General features: G+C 41.8%; 1 protein-coding gene across 1 annotated transcript in view; it reads right to left on the bottom strand.

Annotated features, from left to right (window-relative positions):
- Positions 1 to 24,799, bottom strand: part of itpr1b (inositol 1,4,5-trisphosphate receptor, type 1b) — a 506,200-nt gene that overhangs the window by 151,610 nt on the left and 329,791 nt on the right. The window contains exons 42-48 of the mRNA XM_043708559.1: positions 20,568 to 20,751; positions 17,681 to 17,934; positions 11,926 to 12,126; positions 10,799 to 10,909; positions 7,415 to 7,510; positions 7,204 to 7,326; positions 6,280 to 6,387 (exon numbers count right to left, since the gene is read on the bottom strand). Of these exons, the coding sequence (XP_043564494.1) occupies positions 6,280 to 6,387; positions 7,204 to 7,326; positions 7,415 to 7,510; positions 10,799 to 10,909; positions 11,926 to 12,126; positions 17,681 to 17,934; positions 20,568 to 20,751 (1,077 nt within the window). The remainder of the gene's footprint in view (positions 1 to 6,279; positions 6,388 to 7,203; positions 7,327 to 7,414; positions 7,511 to 10,798; positions 10,910 to 11,925; positions 12,127 to 17,680; positions 17,935 to 20,567; positions 20,752 to 24,799) is intronic.

The following is a 24,799-nucleotide window of genomic DNA, read 5'->3' as shown; positions in this document are numbered from 1 at the left end:
TTATTGGTCCGCGTACTGAGTATAGAAGTAGGGAGGTCGTGTTGCGGCTGTACGGGACATTGGTTAGGCCACTGTTGGAATATGATGTGCAATTCTGGTTTCCTTCCTATTGGAAAGATGTTGTGAAACTTGAAAGGGTTCAGAAAAGATTTACAAGGAAGTTGCCAGGGTTGGAGGATTTGAGCTATAGGGAGAGGCTGAACAGGCTGGGGCTGTTTTCCCTGAAGAGTTAATGGTTGAGGGGTGACCTTATAGGAGGTTTATAAAATCAAGAACATGGATAGGGTAAATTCGACAAAGTCTTTTCCCTCGGGTGGGGGAAGCTCTGAATGAACATTTCCTTCGAAGTCTCTGCCTGAGATCCTCAACACTACACAAATACCAACGTTCAGTCAATTTGATTCACTCCAAGTGATGACAAATTTGCTTAGTGCACAGGACACAGCCACGAGTCCACTTGTTCCAGTTGTCATATGGGAGCCCAGCACACCTGTATGCCAAGCTGTTCCTGGCATTCACCTGGCAGAATGGATTACTGATGCCCCATGACTTGTGCATTCAGGGTCTCCTGCTGCCCTGCGCCCACTCACTCAATCAGCTGGAGAAAGATAGGTTGAACACATCTGCAGTCATCTTCACTCATGTGTTGTACTTGGATAGGATTAGCCTCCAGATATTAAGTCAAATCTTTTACATTCCATCACAACAAATATACTGGGTTTCAACCACAAGCTAGTCTAGATTTTGGTCAGGATGCAAATCGAGTTGCATGATTATGGAAAGCATATTGGAAGATGTAACTTTCAAGTGCCAGCCAGCCAATACTGGATGCATCAAACATGCAACATTTAAGAATGGAGCAGTGGGGCCAGTGAGCGGGACCCTAACCCCCTCCCCCACTCCCCCCCCCCCCCCCCGCCTAGAGTTGAACTGAACTGGACACATCTGCCACATTGGAATCGCACCAAGTGCTGATAGAATGGAAAGAAAGAGAATCTACACAATTTGGCGTCACTAATTTAGCAGTCATTACAACCTTGTCAGTGCGTTGATCTCTCAATTCTTGGAGAGATCAAGTCTCATCTTGACAATGAAGATATAATGCATAACTTTGTGGCACTACTACTATAGTAAATTGGATACCTCAAGATCTAATAGTTCCTAACTGGATACACCTGTGGTGCTGCTGTTCAGCAATAGAACTGTATTTAGTTGCAATCTGTAACTTCTCTGCCTGGTACATCATTTACTCTGACATTAAGCCAGGAGACCAGCTGGTGCAATGACTGTAGCATAGAAAGCCTGTACAGCACGAGCAGACCTAAAAATGAGGTGTCAAGCTAATGACGCTTCAAACCTGGGACTAAATGTTTACTAAACAGTGGAAGTAGCACGTGACAGATGCTGGGGTGCAGGACATCTCTGACCGGCCTGAAAGGATATTGAGTGGGAGGGGGAGGATCCAGTTCTTGTGGTCCACATTGAGACCAACAACATATGCAAGGATAGGATGGAGGACCTGTTTGGGGATTGTTGAGCACTAGGAATGAAATTAAGGAATAGATCGTGGAGGGTCATAATCTCCAGATTACTACCCGAGCCATGTGCAAGTTGGCTTAGAGATAAGAAAATTAGGGAAGTAAAAACGTGGCTAAGGGAGTGATTTGGGAAAGAGGTGTTTCCATTTCATGGGGCATTGACATCACTTTTGGAACTGGGGGATCTGTGCTGATGGGACGGTCTCCACCTAAACTGATCTGTAACTAGTGTTCTCGCGAAAAGGATAAATAGGATGGTCACTTGGACTTTAAACTGGTCAGTCGGGGGAAAGGGAAAATGACAGAATGCATCATGATTAATAAAAAAGGTAAGCAGCAGGTTGGCATGTATGCAGGAGGGTTTAAGTTCAATGCACACTATGAAAGAAACAAAAAGGATGGATAAATCAGGAGATATTAGAGATGTTGGAACTCATGAGGGTATGAAAACTAGCATAAAGGCACTTTACCTGAATGCTCATAGCATTTGTAACAACGTCAATGAGTTTACGGTACAAATCATTGCGAATGAATATGATTTGGTATCTGTTACGGAGACATGGTTACAGATTGGTCACTACTGGGGAGTTAAATATCCAGGGGCATCAGACTATTCAGAAGGACAGACAGGAAGGTAAGGGAGGTGGTATAGCTCTGATATTCAAGGATGACATTAGGGCAGTGCTGAGAGATGATATAGGTTCGGTGGAGAATAAGGTTGAATCCATTTGGGTGGAAATTAGAAATTCTAAGAAAAAGACACTCAGATAGTCTATAGGCAATAAAATAATAACATAACATTGCTTTGTTTATTGCCTACCCCAATGACTAATGCCTGTAAAAATGGTATGGCAATTTTCATGGGGGATTTTAATCTACATGTCGGTTGGTTGAATCAACTCAGTCAGGGTAGCCTTGAGGAGTTCATGGAGTGTATCCAGGATAATTTTCTTGAACAGCATGTAATGGAACCAATGAGGGAGCAAGCGATCCTCGAGCTGATCCTGTGTAATGAGACAGAAATAATTAATGACCTCCTAATTAGGGATCCTCTTGGAAGGAGTGATCACAGTATGGTTGAATTTAGAATACAGATGGAGAGTGTGAAGATAAAATCCAATACCAGGGTCCTGCTTAAACAAGGGGGACTACAACAGAATGAGAGGGGACCTGGCTAAAGTAGACTGGAAACAAAGATTTCATGGTGGGACAGCTGATGAGCAGTGAAGGACGTTCAAAGCAATTTTTCAAAATGCTCAGCAAAAGTATCTTCCAGTGAAAAGAAACGACTGTAAGAAAAGGGGTAATCTGCCATGGGTGTCTGAGGAAATAAGGGAGGCTATCAAATTGAAAAAGACATACAAAATGGCCAAGAACAGCAGGAGACTAGAACATTGGGAAAACTTTAAAGGTCAATAGAAAGCCACAAAAAGAGCTATAACATAAGATAGAATGAGAAAAAAAAAACTAGCACAGAACATAACAGATAGCAAAAGTTTCTATAAATATATAAAATGAAAAACTGGCTGAAGTAAACATTGGTCCTTTACAGGTTGAGAAGGGGCATTTAGTTATGGGATATGATGAAATGGCCAAGGCACTGAACAGGTTATTTTGTATCGGTCTTCACAGTGGAGAACACAAATAACATGCCAGTAATTGACAAAGAACTAAGGTAGGTATGTACCTGGAAATAATTATTAAAGTGCTAGTACTGGGTAAGCTAATGGAGCCAAGGGTAGATAAGTCACCTAGCTGTGATAGAATGCACCTGAGGGTACTAAGACAGATGGCAGGAGAAATAGCAGGTGTACTGGTGGTAATTTTCCAAAATTTGCTGGATGCTGGGGCAGTCCCAGTAGATTGGAAAACAGCAAATTTTGGAAAGATCAGCCATGATCTTATTTAACGGCAGAGCGGGCTCGAAGGGCCAGATGAACTACTCCTGCTCCTCATTCTTATGTTCAGATAGAACTAAGCAAATCCATTTGATATAGTCAAGGGAAATAAAGGTTTGGATCAAGGGGGACAACAAAAGGAAGTCTTGTGTAAGATACTGAAGGCTTAATATGGAAGGGTCCCTTGAAGAGTCAGAAAAGGCTGAGGGGGTGTGGGGAGAGAATCTTAAAAATAGAAATTAGCAAAAGAGGGTGCGAGAAAGCATTAGTGGACAGGATAAAGTGAAATCCAAAGGATTTTGTTTTCAAATACAGAAGGGACAAGAGAATAACTAGGGAAAGATTAGGGGCCATAGAGGTAATTTGGGTGTTGGCCTTAAGATGTGAACATAATGCTCAATGAAGACTTTGCATTGATCTTCACAATGGGAAAGGACAAAGCAGGTATCAACAATGTGAAATGTTGTGAAATATTACAAGAAATTGGGACACAATGGATCGAATGGTGTCCCTTTATACCACAAACATTTATGAACATATATGTTAGAACACTGCAATTCTTCCAGATTAATTTGCGAACATTGATGGAAAATTAACAGGAGAGTAATTAACAGCTCCTTGAACAAGACCATCATCCATGGCAGGACTGCTCACTGTGCACCTGAGATAAGAGGAAGATGAAGGGCTTGCTGCCATCTTCAGATAGAAGCTCTGAATGAACATTTCCTTCGAAGTCTCTGCCTGAGATCCTCAACACTACACAAATACCAACGTTCAGTCAATTTGATTCACTCCAAGTGATGACAAATTTGCTTAGTGCACAGGACACAGCCACGAGTCCACTTGTTCCAGTTGTCATATGGGAGCCCAGCACACCTGTATGCCAAGCTGTTCCTGACATTCACCTAGCAGAATGGATTACTGATGCCCCATGACTTGTGCATTCAGGGTCTCCTGCTGCCCTGCGCCCACTCACTCAATCAGCTGGAGAAAGATAGGTTGAACACATCTGCAGTCATCTTCACTCATGTGTTGTACTTGGATAGGATTAGCCTCCAGATATTAAGTCAAATCTTTTACATTCCATCACAACAAATATACTGGGTTTCAACCACAAGCTAGTCTAGATTTTGGTCAGGATGCAAATCGAGTTGCATGATTATGGAAAGCATATTGGAAGATGTAACTTTCAAGTGCCAGCCAGCCAATACTGGATGCATCAAACATGCAACATTTAAGAATGGAGCAGTGGGGCCAGTGAGCCAGGAGACGTTTAAGATTAGATTACTTACAGTGTGGAAACAGGCCCTTCGGCCCAACAAGTCCACACCGACCCGCCGAAGCACAACCCACCCAGACCCATTCCCCTACATTTACCCCTGCACCTAACACTACAGGCAATTTAGCATGGCCAATTCACCTGATCTGCACATTTTTGGACTGTGGGAGGAAACCGGAGCACCCGGAGGAAACCCACGCAGACACGGGGAGAATGTGCAAACTCCACACAGTCGGTCGCCTGAGATGGGAATTGAACCCGGGTCTCTGGTGCTGTGAGGCAACAGTGCTAACCACTGTGCCACCGAGACAGCACCTCTCAGTACATAAGCAGCAAAAAGTGGCTGTCTGAACACAGTGATTCATGTAATGAAGATGTTGTTTGGTGCTACGAAGACATTCAGACAGTTAAGTAAAACTCGGTCTTTGCACCTTCAGATCTGGAGTCCAGTTTGCAGCAAGTGATTAAATGACAACAATATCTCACGCAGCTTTTGCCTTTACAATCATTAACCACCATGGGCTACTGCACCTATGAATCCTAAGCATCAATGCTTCACTTCAAGAGAGTGATCTAATGACAACAAAACTCTTCCTCAGATACTGGAGGATTACGTTCATGGCGAATTTTCTGCACTGCTGCTACATTTTATGTAGATCCCAAAGCTTTTAGCTGAAATGAAAACAGAATTCACTCAGCCTACTTCTGACTGAGAGCCTAAAATACAAGAAACCGAACAGACTTCACGCACCGTCCGGGAAGGTAAGCTTGGAATTCCAAATCAGTAGCATTCCAGCTCCAGCCAGAACTATGAGCTTTCATGGAGGAGCACAGTTTAGCCATTGCTCACTTGTAGCCAGTAAACACCAAAAGCAGGTGAGGAACACTGAACACTGCAACGATGTTCGACAGTGGCAAGTCTGCCAGGCTTGCCACCCAAGTGTTCTGTGGAAGGACAGCCCCCTGCCTGCTTACTCCCCTCCCAGAGTTAAAACAGGCCTCAAAGAAGTTGACTCACTGATCAGTATTTTACTCTCAGCAACTACTATTTTAGTGCATTTTCATTTCCTGTTAAAGAGACGTAAAATTGCAAGATTCATTAACTTGGACCAGTTATTGAATCTCACCTCATGCAATACTAACTGGGTAGCCAGCTTATGTATAAAACAAAGAAGGTTGCTTTATATGGGTAATGAGGCTCGAATGGCCTCAGTGTCTCTATAGGGCACTTATCAGCCAATTCACTCAACTGTTTCCATTGTTTGCTATTGAAAAAACTCAAGGAAGAACTAATGATTATTTCATGACTCAGAACATGATATGTTATCTTAGTCCATTTCCCAAGATAATAAACTTTCCGTAATTTTTAAGGCTATAATCCAAACTGGGAAGTTTGTCTGATTAGCTGTTTGTTTTGGTTTCTAGACCTTTGTCAAATCCTTCTCTAGCATGTTTTCTAATTGATCTCATACGTCAGTACATTCCCCCACATCCATCAAGGCTGTGAATAAGAATGGTACAAGATGCTGGTATCCGTTTGCTTTTATGCCTCATTTTTACTGACCTCAATCTGAGCTGTGTGCTTAGCATAATATTCCAAGGCTTCGTCTCCTTCGCCCATTTGACTTCCAGGCTTCAGCATTTGCTGCAGTTCTTTGTTATGACGTGCCAACTGCAGGAATAAGCAAAGTTATGCATGTCAGGACTGAAATAGTCACATTCCTCCACAGCTCAACAATGAATGCAACATAAAACTTGTTTTGTGTACTTCCAATATTCTAGCCCATCCAAATGCCCCCGAGGTGCCCGCCCCCACCCCCCTCTTCCTTACAACAATATTTATTCTGACTGTTCTTCAAAAACCGTGCAGCATAGCATCCACTGACTCATCCGCGACCACAATACTCAGGTACATGTACCACACATCTGGTGTGACAGAAACAAGGTTATCAATAGGATAATGACCAGTCATGTTTTTTTGGTGTCACGTTGATTGAGGAATACATTTTGGCGAGGTCACCAGGGAAAACTCCCCAGCTCTTAGAAGCAGTGCCATGCGATCTTTCACATTCACCCAAATGGGCGGGTTGGACCTCTGTTCAGTGGATGGCACCTTCAACACTGCAGGGCTCCCTCAGCAGTGCTAGCTCTTTTTTTGTTATCTGCGTTCAAGGCTTGGAGTGGGACTTGGGATCTGGGACCTTGTGGTTCGGAAACTGTGCTCTCAAATGAGCCACGGCTGACAGTTCAAATGTATACTGTGAATTAAATATATAAATACACTTAGTTGGAACTGCCCTGCTAAATAAAATTCAGTTTTACAAAGGAGCCACCAAATTTGGAAGAATAAACTAAATTGGAAGCGAAGTGTCACGTGTATCACAAGATGATGGGCAGAATATTAACTGTATTGCTCATGCCATTGATATAAACGCTATCCTTGTTACAACGACCCTTGGCTAAACCCACGTTTGATGGCCAAGTTTACCTGGTGTGCAAGAATGTAAATATTGTGGCCAACATTCCGGGGCGATGCGGCATGATCCTCACCATCCTCTGTTTCCTCAAACTCTACCTCTCCTTGGAGGTAGGCTTTCTTGATCACTTCCACCTAAGGAGGCATTGACTTCATCAATTAAAATTAAGGTTCGCTTGCAGGAAAATGAAAAAGCAATCTATTTAAAATAAACACTCTCTACCAGTTCCTTGGGCCTCATGTTGTAAAGTATCCTCTCTGCATTCTCACTGTCATGCCTGCTCTCCATGATTGCCAGTAGCAGTTTAGAGGCATTATTCTGTGGAAAGGACACATGATGATATTAGTAGAAGGATACCTGCCATCTCTAACCACATACTGTAACTTGGAACAATATCATGAAGTCATAAGAACAAACAGTGATATCAAAGTTTTAAATAATGTACTCTACAAAATACCAAGTCAATGACTGTTGCTTATCCACTGTCATGGCCATATTCAATCCTGACTTTTTAGGAGTCCTATTCAGTTTGAGAATAAACTGCATTGATGACGAAGATGCCATACATATTCAAGGAAACATAACATGAATTCATTTCAAAGCAAGATCAAATTAACAGATCCGACATTTCATTAAATGGTTTGTAATGGCAGTATGTACATTCCCAAATCCATACTGTAGCCAATATTTATATTATATATTACAACTAAATTCTCATCCATCCCATTACTCAATGAAAAGGAGTTAATTCATTCAATGTTATTGGTTGAGCTAATCTGTTCCCTTCAATAAATTCTACCCCTTTTTGTGAAAAGATAGCCTTGATATTGTTCATCCAGTACTTCCTTGGACTTTCCAAGTCCCAAGGAACCATGACTGCCATGACATTATAGGCATTCCAACTGCCTTCATTCTCAGAATATGCCTAAACCATTCCTAAACCATTACAGGGCATCTGGCTTGGATATTGTTGATGTTTGTTGCCTACATCATGCTCTTAAGGCATCCTGTATATTCCAATATTCCTCTCAACCAATTTGACTGTTCATAATTTTTGCTCTTCACATCATTGCGCATCCCAGCACTCAGAACCACAAAACGTGAGGGTGACAATGTTAAACTCCTCGCCTCATTTTCATCATCATTATGTAAATTTACCACCCCATGATTCAACGTGTTGCCTGATGTTGACAGACTTTTTTTTTTTTGCAGAGGATGCAATCTCCCCATTAGTTGCATAGAGGTAGTTCATTGATCTCAGAGATTAGAGAATTTTTAGCACCTATGATGGAAGCAATGGGTTGACACTGAGGTTCATATCTGTTGCCGACATTTCTATCGGTTCTTCTGACAGGATGGGATCAAAATCACACAAACGTGCATCACAGCCTGACTGAAGAGAGTTGATTTGAAAATACTTTGACAGAATTTCATGCTAGCATTGCTGGTGAAACTAAAGTACCAACCAAAGGAACATAGCACAAGTAAATAAATGACTGGCCAACAAGAACAGAAAACACAGGAGCAATGGATGTTTTTCTCCTGACTGAAGGAGTGTAAACAACAGTATCCCTGAGGGATCAGTATTAGGAGCTTGCTTTTCTCAAAAGTAAAAGAAGAAATTATTAGCACATGAGTAAAAGACACAGGGTAAAAACTCATGGGTAACACAGAAAATGGGAATGGGGTTAATCCTGAGATTCCACACCCCCCCCACCCCACCCCCTACCCGCTTTCCGTAAAGACAGTTCCCTCTGCAACTACTTTGTCAGGTCCATGCTCCCCCACCCCCACTGCAGGAATTGCAAAACCTGTGCCCACAACACCCCCACCTCCATCCAAGGCCCAAAAAAGAGTCTTCCACATCCAAAGTTTCACCTGCACTTCCACACATCATTTACTGTATCTGTTGCTCCCAGTGCAGTCTCCTCTACATTGGGGAGACAGGATGCCGACTCGCAAAGCTCTTCAGAGAACATCTCTGGAACACCCTCACCATTCAACCCCACCGCCCCATGGCCGAACACTTCAACACCCCCTCCCTCTCTACCGAGGACATGCAAATCATGGGCCGCCTTCATCGCCACTGCCTTACCACCCAACGCCAGGAATAAGAAATCCTCATCTTCCACCTCAGGACCCTCCAACCCCATGGCATTAATTTCACCTTCCCATGCCTTACCTCAGTTCCAACCTTCCAGCTCAGCACAGTCCTCATGGCCTGCCTCATCTGTCAGTCTTCCTTCCCGCCAGTCTGCACCACCCTCCCCTATCATCTTTACCCCCACCTTCATCCACCTACTGCACACTCAGCCCCACCCTCTCCCATTTATCTCTCCACTCCCGAGGCTCCCAGCCGCATTCCTGATGAAGGATTTTTGTCCAAAACTTCGACTCTCCTACTTCTCGGATGCCGCCTGACCTGCTGTGCTTTTCCAGTACTACACTCGACTTTAATTCTCAAGAGTTTGGGAAGGAGTGGGGAGAGAAACAAAGACAGGTCAGCAGATAGGGCAGATTCCTGTCAAAACTGGCTGTAGAAAGATGAGCGACTCTGATTTTTGCAGGAAAACGCAAAAAGAGGGAAATATATATTAAATGATAATATATTTGAATAATGTTTGAGAAATTGAGAAACTCCAACGTACAAAATTTTAGAAGCGGAAGGAAAAGGTATTGAATCTGAACAAAATGTTCTAAAGTTTAATATGCAAAAGCTACAAGATACTATTGAAAAGAAAAATCAGAAATCATTGGTTGGATTGCAGCTACTGTAGCTTGGGGTTCCGTTCAGTTAGTTCAGTTGATTGGAAGGCAGGTTTGCAATGCGGAATCCAACAGGCATGGGTTCAACTCCTGCTTGATTGAGATTATCTCGAAGGACTCTACTTCTCAACCTCTTCCCTCAGCTGAGGCGTGGTGACCTTCAGGTTAAAACCACTACCAGTCGTCTGTCTCTAGTGAGAGAGAGAGCAGCCCTGTGATCGAGTAAGACAGTGACAACTTTATCTTTACCTTACTGTTTGGCAGAGAATGTGGAGAATGGGGAAACAAAAGATGACGAAACAACAAAATTAAGATGGGATGACGGGGAAGGAGGAGGGCTTTTTTCCCCCCAAAAAGAACAGGGTGGATTACAGATTCACTCAAAACTCAGTGTTATTAACGTAAATTGGGTGGGATGCTTTTCAAATTGGGTGGTGTCCACTCGATGGGCTGAATGGCTTGCTTCTGCACTATTGGGATTTCACGATTCTAAACAAGACAAGAATCCTGGTGATGTGCCTGGTCAAATGTTCATTAAATAAAGCTGTTACAACCTAGAGAGCAAAAAAAGGCCAGATATAGGTTCACTTCAGAGAGAAAAAAAATTCAAACCAGGGTTGATGGAACTAAATAGATACCACACAAGTTGGAATTCTATATGAGGTCTAAGGTCCTCTCCCACCTTAGATCAATAAACTCAGCAAGTGTGAAAATTCCAACCTGGTGGTTTTCCAGGTGGTACAAATGATGGTGATTTTCAACAACTAAGTCATCATTTTGGCTGCCCTTTCTATTTTAAACACAGGGTCGGTACTGTGACAGTACTGTTTTCTGACTTGCCTTCAATTCTAGTACGAGGTCCATTCGTTTTTTCCCCAGAGGATTGATATCATTCAGAATCAACGCAATGATGATGTCAATTCCATTCGATTCATGGGTGGCAATGCAGTTCTGTGCAAACAAACGTTAAAAACAAAGTCACTTGAATCATCGCTTCCTCTTCCCGATTAGAACGTTTGCCATGAAACCAACAGTTTCAAATTTGTCAAAACATCTATTTATCATGACTCTGATTCACGGAAACAACACTTGACGAACCCAAACATGAATACTTGTGGGTTAGTTAATTACCTGTACGCTAGGATGAAGCTGGATCTCCTTAAACCCCAGCACTGGAGAATGAGACCGGGAATAAAATAAAACCATTCCAAATAAAAACAGTAATTCAGAACGGCACCATTGGTGCTCCAGACAGCTCGCTCTTTTTAATTAAGTGTCAGCCATGGTCTGCCTCTGAGAACAAAAATAGAGGGGGCAAATCCTACTCCACAGACTGGAGCACAACATCCAGGTTATAATATTCTCAACGCTTTAATGAGAGAGTGCTAGAATGCCCTAATAAAATAGTGATAATCATCACAATTTGTGGGCATGCTTTGTTTTTAGTGTTTGCAGCCAGAATAACTGCAAAAAGGGACTCCTTAGTGCAGTCATCTTTTGTACTTGCACATGTTTCTGCCAACATACTCATGTATTTCTTCCCACCTCCTTCCACTTCTTCCTCTACCAGCTGAACATACTTCAGCAGTCTCCAAATTATTTAAAGAGATGGGGGCAGCACAGTGACTTGGTTAGCAATACTGCCTCACAGCACCAGGCACCCAGGTTCGATTCTAGCCTCGGGAGACTGTCTGCATGCAGTTTGTATACTCTCCCAGCGTCTGCGTGGGGTTCCCCCCCCCACAGTCCGAACACATGCAGGTTAGGTGAATTGGCCATGATAAAAGTAGGGTGATGGGGATAGGGTGGGGGCAGCTGGATCTGGATCGGATGCTCTTTAGAGGGTCAGTGCAGACCCGATGGGCTGAACAGCCTCCTTCTACAGTGTTGGGATTCTATGAAGTGTTAACCAATTTTCTAATAAATAGGTTCTCAGCAAAAGTTAAAATCAGTGGCACAAAATATACCTGGTTCTCATGGCAGGGTCCTTGACAGTATTCAGTTAAGCTCTCCAGTGTCTGATTGATGAGGGACACATTTTTCTCATTGATGTAGAGTCCCAGAAGGCCCAGCCCACCCGTGGTGCTACCACAGATGCAATCCAGGAATTGCAGTGTCTCACAGACCAGGTTGTAATTAGTCTTGTTGTTTTGACATCTCAAGAAGTTCTGAGGCGAAATCAGAAAACGGATAATTAACGTTCACGAGAACTTTCTGCTTGGTTTCACAAGTCTCAGCACGTGTTCAAGTTCAGAGGTGACTCCCCGATCACATTAGGGAAGATTACTGGAGGGTTAAAGACAATTGTGAAGAAAAACAAAAGGAAAATAAAAGGAAAATAAAATTAAGAGACCACCAGATTTTTAACAAACATATACTCAGGGTTTAGCGTAGAGAAAGAAGTAGTGAGCAAGAGGTCAAGATTGTGACAGCACTGCCCTGGCTAATATTTATTCCTTAAACAACATCATTAACAAAATATTAGCCTATGATTGCACTGCTATTATGGGGTCTGGCCACATACTACATTTTTAACCTTAATTCTAATAATGCTTGCATGTCTAAAAAGGTATTTAATTGCAAAGAGCTTGCTTGGAAATTTCCTGAAGTGGGAGCGCTTAATTGGCCAGCTTATGGCATCACAGGAAGTGGCATCAGATTATGATTGTGGGGCCAAAGACTGCCTCTGTAGTCGTTGTGCAAAGATCTCTCCCTGCTTTGTATAGCATGGATATATTTCAATACAGAGTTCTGGTTACCAAGACCTGCTCCCTGACTGTCTCTAAGCCCAGGCTATGAAAAAAGTGCCACAGAACATATTTACCTTTCACTAGAAAGACACTCGTGTAGTCTTAAGCAATCAAAATTACGAATCAGAAAATGCTCAAACAATCACAGTTCAAGAGATCAGTTAATTTTTTGGCTAGTGTCTCATCATATTTCACAGCAAGAAATGTTCTGGTCATTAACATGATTCAAAAGATCCCGTTATGGCAGCTGCTACTTTCAATTTAAATAACATTTCGACTGTAGCTGTTAAAATTGCCTGGTCAGAAATGTCTGAAGGATTACAATAGTGGATTAGTTTATTTCTGAGGTGCTAAGGATTTAATTATTCTTCACTTCTTAATCTTCTGTTCATGTGCTCAATGATTTAATAAGCTGCGATGCAAAATAAATCTCCATTGGCAGCTCATCATATTTATCTGTTGGAGTGGTGTTGAATTATTAGTTTCCGCCTCATGGCTTTAAAGACCTGACGTGGCACTGCTTGAAGTATTTTACAACAGTGCAGCCCCAGTGACCTATCACATAGTTACAGTCACTCTCTGGCTGCTTAATCTTCCTCACAGCTTATTTCTCCCTTGTGTACTCCATTCTGTCTCAGCCACTTCCATTAGCCAGATTCTTCCATTCTATTGGCCCTGACTGTAGGGAGAATGGACAGTGATCATCCAGTTACTCACCAATCAATGTTTTATGCACTATACATAAGAGAGAGAGGAGGTGGTGGCCATATCTTGTCCCAACATTTACTAAGATCAGAACTGATCTACTCCACCCCTCAACTTGTCAGCCATGCTAGATCATCATTGTCCTAAACTTCCAGGTAACTCAAACATTTATCTGCTCTAACTTCGCCGAGAGTCTACACTATTGCACTGATACCTTGGATTCACTCAATCTTTTGATAAACACTTACATTTATGGCAGAATGCCTGTCAGAAAAAGCTCTTGGAAGCTAAATAATACACAAGCAAAATAACTAGTCATGAATATTGCATTTGATGACTGTAGGTTGCTCACTTTCTCCCCACAGAACAGATACATTTTGCTAATATTCCTTTCGGTTCAAAGGTAATTTATTACAAACAAAATGACAAGGCTCCATAATGTTTCAAAATTGATACCTCTAAAATTCTGCATCTTATTCAAAAAGAATTGCATGCTTCCTTATATGAATTGCCACTGTGGCTGTTGCTAAGTGTACAGATCTGGGATTCTCATACACAAGCCAAGTATGAATGGAGTTGAATGAGCAAAAAAAATGCACTAAATGTTTTGTTTTCTGACCCTGTGCAAGTTGGCATTTCTTTTCACATTCTCTCCATTCCAAGCATTTACAATAAATGCAAGCCATCGTCATTTCTGCTTTAAATTCACCTGGGATTGTTTGCACTTCCTGTTGGAACATTCCATTTTCCTCCCCCAGTTTGTGCAGTTGGAATGTGAGTTGGAACCGAAATGTTAATTTTATTTCTTTCTGCAAAGAGATTGCCTGACTTGATTGTTACTTATCGTTTTTCTGTCAGTTTCCAGCACCTCTCCCCACCCCCACCCAATTTTTGCTTTTGTGGGATTAGAGTTACACTGAAATATTTTTGCTTCAAATACTTGGTACAATAGTTGTGCTCTTCAAGGTGAAAGATGTTAGTGTAGCTATTGGAATTCAGCTTTTTTTTTAAAAAAAGTACAGAATATCAAACATTTCCAGATCAATACAGTCAAAATACACAGAGTGAAACCCTGTATGGTCAGTCACAGCCTCAGAAGAGTAACCGTGACTGCACCATGACCTGGGGAGTTAACTCTTTCTACCAATTAGCTCTAGGTCATATGAAGGATGTCAGATATATTAAAAATCAAATGTGGAATTTCAGTGCTTCACATAATTAAAAAAAAAGACTCCCGGAGGAGCACAACTAAATGAGATTCCCGTTATCTCAGGGCTCAGGAATTTTGAGGCCTTTGATAAAAATAAGCTTGTTGGCCAAGGCTCCACTTTTGAACTCTTAAGAAACAAACCAGCTTCGTTGATGGAAACTCTACCTAAGCCTAACATGACACCAGGCCAAGGCACTCAATTTAAATATAAACTTTGTGATTTGCTCAGAATATAATCGACTTGCAGAATTATGTACAATGAGGAATATTATTGTGCACTGCATCCTAGATATCACTATAGGCTGCTGGATCTCTAGATACTGGGCAGCAACAAGCGGACTCCTGACCATAGGGGACACTTACAGCAGTTTTCAGTAAAGCTGAACCCAAAAGAACACTGCCTGCAGAATCAAAGCCGAGAATCAACTTAGCTTGTTGAGATGTCACAGTTTAGACAAAGTACTAACGGAATTAAAATTATGCAACAATAGCATATCACTGGAATCAATAGTAAGAGGACCTCTTCTTTTGTCACTGGAATGATTAACTTTCATCAGGAAATACAATGGGGGGAAAAAAGGTTTCTGATAAAAGATTGCACAACAATTTTTTAGTTTCACTGTACAATGCATCATTCAGCATTTTTTGCCTTGACAAGATTTGGGAGTGAACATCATCTGACTGTCAATGACTTGATTTTTTTTCCCCAAATGATCCACAAGGTTCAACCAAGTTGACATCTCCACAGACAGTGAAGCTGGTTTCTATCCATATGCAGTAAGATCAAGTTAACATTTAAGCTTGGACTGACAAGTGGCAAATAACATTCATACCACACAAGTGCTGAGCAATGACCATCCGCAAGGAGTGACAATTGAACCACTTCTGCTTGACCAAGGTATTACAATAGCTGAATCCCAGACTGTCAACATCTCAGGATTGCCATTGACCAGAACTGAACTAGACCAGACATATAAATACCCAACCTGGTCAGATGCTGACAATTCTGTGGCAAGTCACTTTCTGACTCCCCATAGACTGTCAGGCAGAGTGAAGAATGCATGTCACCAAAGATTCTCTGCTTTGTGAGCCATAACAGATGCAGACTCTTTTGCAATAAATAGCCACAGATCAGGAGTGTGATTGAATCTCCTCCCCCCCCACCCTTTCCTGCATGGGGGTAGCTCCAACATTTAAGAAACTCAACCCTCAACAAGATAAAAGACGAATAATTGAGTGTTGAGTGGCACCCTGTCGAACTCTTTCAAAACATTCCCCTCCGTCATACCTGAAAGAATGGTGGTATCAGTGTGCATCATCTACAAAATGAATTGCAGCAACTCACCATGGCTCTTTAACCTCCCAAACCCAGGTCCTCCACTGCCTAGGAGGACATGGGCAACAGGTCCAATGGGAGCACCACCACCTTGCAATCTACTCTGCAAGACACATAACTCTGACTTCGAACTGTACTGACATTCCTCCAAATGTCACTGGATCAAAATACTGAAACTCCCTCCCTAACAGCATTGTGTTACTTAATAGCCCGTCCACTATCTAAACCAGAGTGGTTGAAGGTGGAGCTTACCACTAACTCCTCAAACGCAACAGGAATGGGCAACAAATGCTGGCTTACCTAGCTATCCTATAAAAAGGTGTAAGAATATCGAACTTGGGTTTTTTGGAGTTTTCATACACACTATGACCTCTGCAGTATTGCTGGGTAAGTGGACATCACACATTCGTTACAGACCAGAGTATATCCTTATACCCAGCCAACATCAGGAGACTCGGATGTCCCAGCTCCTACAACTTGCCTCTTTAGAATGTAGTTTAAGCCACCAAATAATCTCCTCTTTAATAAGAGAAAGAATATTAAACTAGATCAGGACACAAGTCAACAAAAAATTTATATTAAACATAACTGAACAGCACTCAGCAGAATCTATACATTTAAAATAGTTAATAAATATTCCTTCTCAAAATATTAAAAATAAAACAGATGCTTCTCCTCCATGAACTCTGAATATTGAATCATGGTTACTTATCATTACATGGCAAAATGCCACAGTCAAAACCCTGCTCAGCACAATATTTCAATGGGTTTAGACTATTCCTGACCAGAATAAAATATACAGCTATGAATAACTCATTCAAAAACTTTGAGAAATATGAGAGCAAAGGACATTAGGAACAGTTAACTCAACAGTACATTAGTACAACGGACAGTCTATTACATAGGATCTTGTTCTGAATGGAATGGCTTGATTCATTGATACGTTAGTTAATATATTCGAAACTAATTATGATGGGTTCCCATCCAAAGAGGATAGAAGGATTCAAACCACAGCGACCTGGCCCATAACAACACAACTCCAATCAATACTATTTAATGCAAAAGAGCCTGTATCTGTTATGGCTCACAAAGCAGAGAATCTTTGGTGACATGCATTCTTCACTCTGCTCAAAACCTTTGCAACTACTGCATTAACATTTTTCCTGGCTGTTTCTGCTGGCTAAGTGCGCCAAATTTAACTTTCCAATTGTTAGACGTCCCACCATCCGAATGCCAACATCTACAATCAGTCTGCGAACAAAGAACCTAGTGTGGGGCTGACACGCCATTTGTATTAATTACAGGGAAACCTTCAACAATAGACATTAAAAACAGCAAGTTCCACAAATATTGAAACTCTTCCAACTAATGTCCACCTACTGCTCAAGACAGTTTCGGCCATAATTGGCATATTTAAAGCATCTTGAATGTGGATCAAACATGCATTAACTTCATGCCCTCATCTCTAGAGCTACCTTCCTTTGATGCCCTTCATTGAATGAAACTATTCTTAAGGTGATTTTGAAATTGAGATTTCATTCCAATACCTCACCTTTAAAACCTCTAGCTAGAATGGAGCTACTTATTTTGGGATTATAAAGCACAGGGCAGAAACTACACTCTGATGACATCAGAACAGTCCATTTTTTCCCTCCCAACTGCAGTCACAGAGTCTGGACGCGAGATGGTCTCACGCTCAATAGTAGTGGGTTGTGTTTTACCTGAAGATCTCGGTTATGGTTTTCACAGAGAAGCTGCATGAACCGAAGGATTGGCTGCATGATGGCAATCACAGCACTCATCTCGCCATCATCTTTGTTTTTCTCTGCAGCTGTTTGGTTGCCGTCCGCGGCAGCAAAGTGGTCCTCTGGGTCAGCCTCCCGACGGAAGGTGTTGTAGGCCTTGCGCGTGGCAGCAGATGCCTCGAGCAGCTGGTCTCTTACTTCATCACTGAGTTGTGCTGAAGGCTCTTTGGCTGCATTTTAAATAACAGTAACAGACAACACATTGGTCAGGAGCAATTTGCCCTTCCATCAGTTATCTTAAGCACATACAAAAGCAATTGTCAGAATCTCAATGCTAATTTAGAAGTACAGGAATCATCGAATCCCTACAGTGTGGAAACAGGCCATTTGGCTCAAAATGTCCACACTCACCCTCCGAAAGATATCCCACTCAGACCCATTGCCCTACCCTAATACCCTACGTTTATCCCTGACTAATGCACCTAACATACACGTCCCTGAACACTCCAGGCATTTTAGCATGGCCAATTCACCCTGACCTGCACATCTTTGGACTGTGGGAGGGAACAACAGCACCTGGAGGAAACCCACACAGACACGGGGAGAATGTCTATGTGGAGTTTGCACAGTCACCTAAGACTGGAATTAAACCTGGGTCCCTGGCACTGTGAGGCAGCAGTGCTAACCACGGAGTCACCATGCCGCCAATCGTAGGCATAAACTGGCTATACGGCATATGGAGTCTGTTCCATCAGAAAGCTCATGGCAAATCTCCATTTGGATTCTGTTTATTCATCACCAATCCTTACTGCTGAATAAATTTGATTCGCAATAATCTATTGACCACAGTCTCAAAAATGTCAAATCTCCTGGCAACCACTGCCCACATGTTACTTTGATACCCCTTATGTTATGGTCTACCCCAAACTAGTCTCAAGATGCTGGTCATTGGTAGATAAAGAATACTGGTTTCACGTTTTGTATTGAATTAGCGATAATATTCTCACCCTGACCCGATTTCCCCATATCCCTAACAAACACTGATCATAATCCTCCACTGAATCAGACTTTGTGAATCCCAAGTCCTCCTCTAACTCAGCAACTATGAGCACAGTCATTGCTGAGCATTTCTAGTTAGTCAATGCCTTTGATGAGAAAAGATTACACTCTTAACTTGACAATAATCTTTTGTCACATATTGCACCACTTCAGACTGAAGGAAATAGGCTCTGTGGGCTCAATGATTTAAATTACCATCTATGTTCTGGGAATGACTAGTAAAGTGATGCTCAAAATATTCAGTCAACTTTTATAATTTTAAAGACTTCAGGACTTCAAAATTCTTCCAAATAAATATAGATTAACAAGAACTGCATGGACCTATTTAGGATTTCCAACCCAAGAGAATAGGGGCCAAGGGGCAGGTTTTGACCTTGTGGTTGAAATCTTGACAGCAAGGTCAAATGGGGTCAGAGCCACACATTGTGTTTGTTCGAGTCCCGTACAGTCATCAGATAGTGCTTTTCCGTGAATTGGCAAATTAGTGGTCAGACAACAGACTCACTAAGTAAGAACTAGACAAGAGGAGTCTTGTAACAAATAGTAGTGACCCGACGTTTGAGCCAGAGAATTGGGTTCCACCTCAGGTTGTAATGGCTACAGAGATATGTCAGTAACACACCCAAACAGGTTCATAAAGAATAATTATTGTTTACAAACAAGGGCAAATGGGTTGGATAAACAACGGGTGGGATGCCCTCTAGAAAGCAGGAGGGAGTCCCTTTATGTTGAGGCAGCCTCTCAGGACTTTCCAGTCAGCTGCACCCACCACCTCCCAACTGGATGAGAATCCTGCTTCTGAGCATGATAAAGTTAAATGCCTCCCCCTGTTCCAGGAGGGTCAGTAGACATTGGGGTTGTACATCCTTTCAAATTCTCCAACATCAGCAATTGATGGATGGCATCCAAAAAGTCGTTAATCATTGTCTAAACTGGTTGCAAATCAACTATTCTTTCTACCCATCTGCCCATTTGCAGTCTCTCCCTTCAAGGAGATGACAGGTTAGTTTGCAAGTGGTGGAAAGCATTGCTTTAAATATCGGTATTTATGGCTGTTTATTTTGCACTGCAGTTCTTTGAAAGGAATTATTTATGGTTATTAAGCTTTAGAAAAAATACCTCACCAATAGCTCCATCATAAACTTTGGCTGACCCACTGCACATCAGATAAGAATCCCTCGAACGTTTCAAGGGATGTTCAAGATGACAGCCAAGTATCTGAGAGGTAGAAACCTAGTGTCACCAAAGAGGGCCTAAGTATAGAAGCTGACGTCTGTACAAGCAACAATGCCTGCAGGAAAAAAAAAGGCGGCTTGCAGATAAAGGCCTTCTCTTACACACAAGGGATTGCAAACTGGGGAGGAAGTTGCAAACTCGAGAATGACCTGTCTCTCTTTGGACAAGCAGTTCAGCCTGCTTTCAACTCGGATTCATTTTGCGTGACTCCGCTTACCTCTCTAGTCATTTTGCCCTTGCTAATTCCTCTGGACTGGCTTACACTTTTATGACGTTTTATTTACAGCTGGGACAGCTTTTAAATCTGCTGTGGAGCACTTAAGGCTTTGATTCATCAGTTCTAAAAGTAATGACACTGCTCAGAGAAAACTGCAAAGGCACCTTAAAGCAGAAAATTAAGTTCTGTTTTCCAATTCCTAGGGCCAATTAGCAGGTCTCAATACAATTATGAGGTAATTAAAGTTCCAATTTTAGGATAACAATGGCAATTAGAATAAATAATTAGTCTACAGTGTGCCTGGCAAGGTGTTTCCTTCATACACAAGAGCATTCGTCAATACCAGCTTACCTCTTCTTCGCACTGGCACGTCCCTCTCTGAAGATTCATCGTCTTTCTTCTTATTGCCAAGGTCGCTGGTATTTACAGTCACTGTGGCTTTGATCTCTTGCTGTGCAAGCTTCATCCGGTCATAAAACACCTTGAAGAATTTCTCAGACTTCTTATCTTCTGTCAAGCGGCAGTAAAACGAATGCTGTCAAAATGGAGAAGTAATCAAATCAGGTATTAAAACACTGGATGGGACTCAATATTTCACTTCGACAACAACATCTTGCACTGATATAGAATTTTTAAAGCAACTGAAATATCCCAAGTGAAACCAAACAATAATTTCACCCCAAACCATATTCAGCTAGGAGAGTAAATGACTTCTACGTGGTGAGGTGCAAACTCTGGTCAGTTTCCCAAAAAAGCTGGAGTCCGCAGAACTGTCCACAAGAACTCTTTACTCTCAGACTGATCCACATGCACCCTCTCTCAAGGCCCTGGTTAAGGCTCTGCTCCATTGGAATTCTCTCTACATGACCTGCGTGACACTGACGCCAACACCATCATAGATGCTGATGTTGATCCCAATACTTGACAGTGATCAAAGGTTCGTTTGAAAGTCAGTTTTAATAAGTGTCTTCCTGGAGATGATAGAAATAGAAGCGCAGAGCAATTTAGGGAGCAGATTCCACCAAATAGGACCAAGGAAGCATGGATGCCAACAATGAGTGAAAGAGATGTGCAAGTGGCCAGAATTAGAGGAGAGCACAAGTAACATGCAGTTGTCCACAGCAACTGCAATTTTATTACTTTAAATGCATATCCACACAGCAAAGGTGTCAAACCTTTCTGGTTTGAAATAGTTTCCTAGACGGTCACATTACTGCCAACTCTAAGAATTAAACCTAACTGAGAACACCTCTGCTTTTTCATTAGATGTCCCTGGGGCAAGATGGGGCTGCATTCGAGGAGGCTGGAGGGAAATGAGGGGGTGATGTGTACGCATTGCCAGACAGGAGACAATGAAAGGAGAGGCTGCTGTCAATTCCAACAGTGATACAATCATGGGAACGCTGTTAGAAGCCAAAGTGCAAGCTACAGGTTTCATTGCGTAATGAAAGATTAAATAAAACAAATGCTGCATGGCTTATCGAATATTTAATAAAAACAAAAAAAAAAATGGTGGAAACAAAGATAATGCTGTTCTTCCTGTTACCACCCTCATTATCACCACTTAGGCTAAAAATAAGTGCTTAAGACAAGGAATTCCACATCCCTTGGAGATTTTCCACTCAAAGACAGATGCTTTCACTGAAATGATTCTCACAGGGGAAATCTCGACAGTGCAATTAAATTTGACACCTGCAGTTACTGGACTCTTAAAAATAGTCGAGGTTGTGTAGGTCACATGGCAACCCCACTCCCTCTATTTAGCAAGCATCATGACAGCACAGGGCCAAATTAACTCAGCTCAAAACTTCATCATGGCCACTGTGGCATTGGTCATAGGCTGTGATCCTCTGCATGGTTCTGGGCAGCCGAACTAACACTGGAGCTAAAGTTCAACAGAAGTCCTGTAAAACGAATATGCCTTCCAGGTTGGATTCCTGAATGGAGCCAACAGTTGAGGCAATGGTCAAAGTTTTTTGGTTATGCAGTAGGCAAGGGCATCAAAGGTTACTGGGGTGGATGGGAACGTCACAATCTGACCATCAGTCATGATTTTACTGAGTGGTGGAGGGGAGCTGAATGGACTACTTTTCCTCCAAATTCCTATGTTTGTAACCACATCCCAAACACCGGTTTATCACACCGTAAAGGAGAGCGCAATTTTCTTGTGATTCATTCTGCCATAGGTTCTGGTTCTTCAGGTTCCAAATAATTTCCATACTTTTCATATTAAGAAACCAACAAAGCTTTGTAAATCCCAGTAGTGGTCTCCACACAAATTATGAACATCGATGAGTTTTAACAATTAGAACAACAACGTTTCATTGTATGGCAACTAGGAAAGTTAAAAGGACCATAATCTTGGCGAATGGATTTTGACCTTAGTAGGCAAGTGTTGGACACCTTGAGGTCCTAATAAGTTGGGAGTGATAAAAGGAACAATTCACAGTGAGAAACATCCCTGAATATAAATCAGTGGACTGTCGACAGTGAAGTTAATGGGAGCTCAGAAGCAAATCACCAGCTGGAAACAGAATTACTTAGAAATATATTTATTTCTTAAAAATGATTCCTTGACTATGAAGCACAGCTTCAAAATGGACGTTATGTCTTTCTTTCCATCTATTTTCTTTTATCTACACAATATACCCATCGCGCATGGAGAATTAACATATCCACCATTAATTTATGCCCTTACAAAGTTGACTTGTCATTTATTGTTGCATCTTGCAAGTCTTGGACAGGGTCTGCATTGTGTCTTTCCAAGAGAGTTACCAGAAAAGCTATCTTCCAGTTAACCCTGAAATTATTCTGTTTGCAAAGTGACGACAAGTATTCAATTCAGGACTCCTGCCAACTTTGTCCCACCTCAACTTGCTCAATTTATTAGTCAACTCGTCTACCCTTTGGCTGCTGGCCACACATTTCCAGCAACACACTGTAGATTGTATGGACTCAACATGTCTGATTTCAATATCCTCACCAAATGAGCATTACTATTTCTTTCACTATTTACATTCCAATGGAGAGGAGGAAAATCTTTCATGCAACTACAAAAGGCATGAAATCAGGCTTTGGTGCTCCCACAAACAGACAGGAGAATTTAGAGGAGGCATAAAAGAGACTGCCAAATTCACTGTTTGCCTTAATGCCAAAGGTATAGACTTGAGAAACTACTTCATGTGATCAAGGCAGGTGCAAATCAAAACTTTCACCATTCATTACCATTATCATCCGCATGATCATTGGATGAACATACAGATGATAATGGAATAGTGAGGTTAGATGGACTTCAGACTGGCTTCACAGGTCTGTGCAACATCAAGTGCCACAGGGCCTGTATTGCACTGTAATGTTCCACGTTCTATGACTAAATTGCAACTTCACTCCTACACTTGCTGATTTTTGTGAATCAAAGTAGCTAACCTATTAAACTTTTGACCTAATTGTCTCTCGCAATCTCAAGTACATTTCTACTTGTGAAGCTCAATCCAGAGAGTGATTTATTTGTTTGTACTAGCAGTTTCACCCTCTTCAACTTCACATAAAGCCTAAATCCATTCAAATAGGAGAACTGCTTCCACATTGTGGACGCTCCTCCAACATTCAACACTGACAGCATGGAAATAAAGCCTTTGCCCATGAAATAATGAAACATCACCCTAAATTTTTTGTCTCTCTCATTCCTTGCCCCACTTATTCTTTCTGAACAGAATATGCATACAATATTCTACTTCCTTCCCGGATTCTCACTCTTGAAATTACAGAAGGGACAATTCAACACATCGTATCTGTTACTGTGCTGGACGTGTGAACAAGCAATGCAGCTAGTGCCATGCGCCTGCCTTGTCCCATTGCACCTCCCACTTTTTTAGAGAATAACCCAAATCCTTCTTGAAAGTTTTCATTGCACCTTCATTGATCACAATACCTGCATGAAGTAGTTCCTCAAGTTACCACCTGCATCTTTTGCCAGTTACCATAAATGTATTCCTTATTTTCGTGTGAATTGTCTTCCCAGTCTACTCTGTCCAGACTCCTCATAATTGAGGAGATTTGATGGAAGGGTTGTCTCTTCAAAGAAAACACAATCATCCCCAACATCAAGCCTGTTTGGTGGAACCATCCCTGTGAATCTTTTCTCCACCCACTCCAATATCTTCACACCTTTAAGATGTTACAGAATTTCTGACAAGTTTTCCACAGAATCAAATGTTTCCTAATTTCCACCCTACAGCCTTTTCAAGTTTTAGAAAATCCAAATATGGGTCACCCATTTACTCTCGGTCCATAATTTAACCAAGTTATTATTCTTGTTAACCTTGTTGGTACCCCTACAATTTGGGCCTTTGCCCAATAGGATTACATCTGACTCAAAAAGACAATTTCTCTTTAGTGCCAGGCACAGCTCAGTAACTGCATGAAACTTTTTGCCCAAAAAGTAGAGTGCTCCTTTGGACCTGGATTTATTTCTGGCTGTCTCCTAGTCAGAAGGTACAGCATTCATGCTCTCTTATCTCAGTGGTTAGCACTGCTGCCTCTCAGCACCAGGAACCCAGGTTCAATTCCAACTTCAGGCGACT

Source organism: Chiloscyllium plagiosum, chromosome 18 (genome assembly GCF_004010195.1).
Source record: "Chiloscyllium plagiosum isolate BGI_BamShark_2017 chromosome 18, ASM401019v2, whole genome shotgun sequence".
Taxonomy (NCBI): domain Eukaryota; kingdom Metazoa; phylum Chordata; class Chondrichthyes; order Orectolobiformes; family Hemiscylliidae; genus Chiloscyllium; species Chiloscyllium plagiosum.
This window is presented reverse-complemented; position numbering and strand designations above follow the sequence as displayed.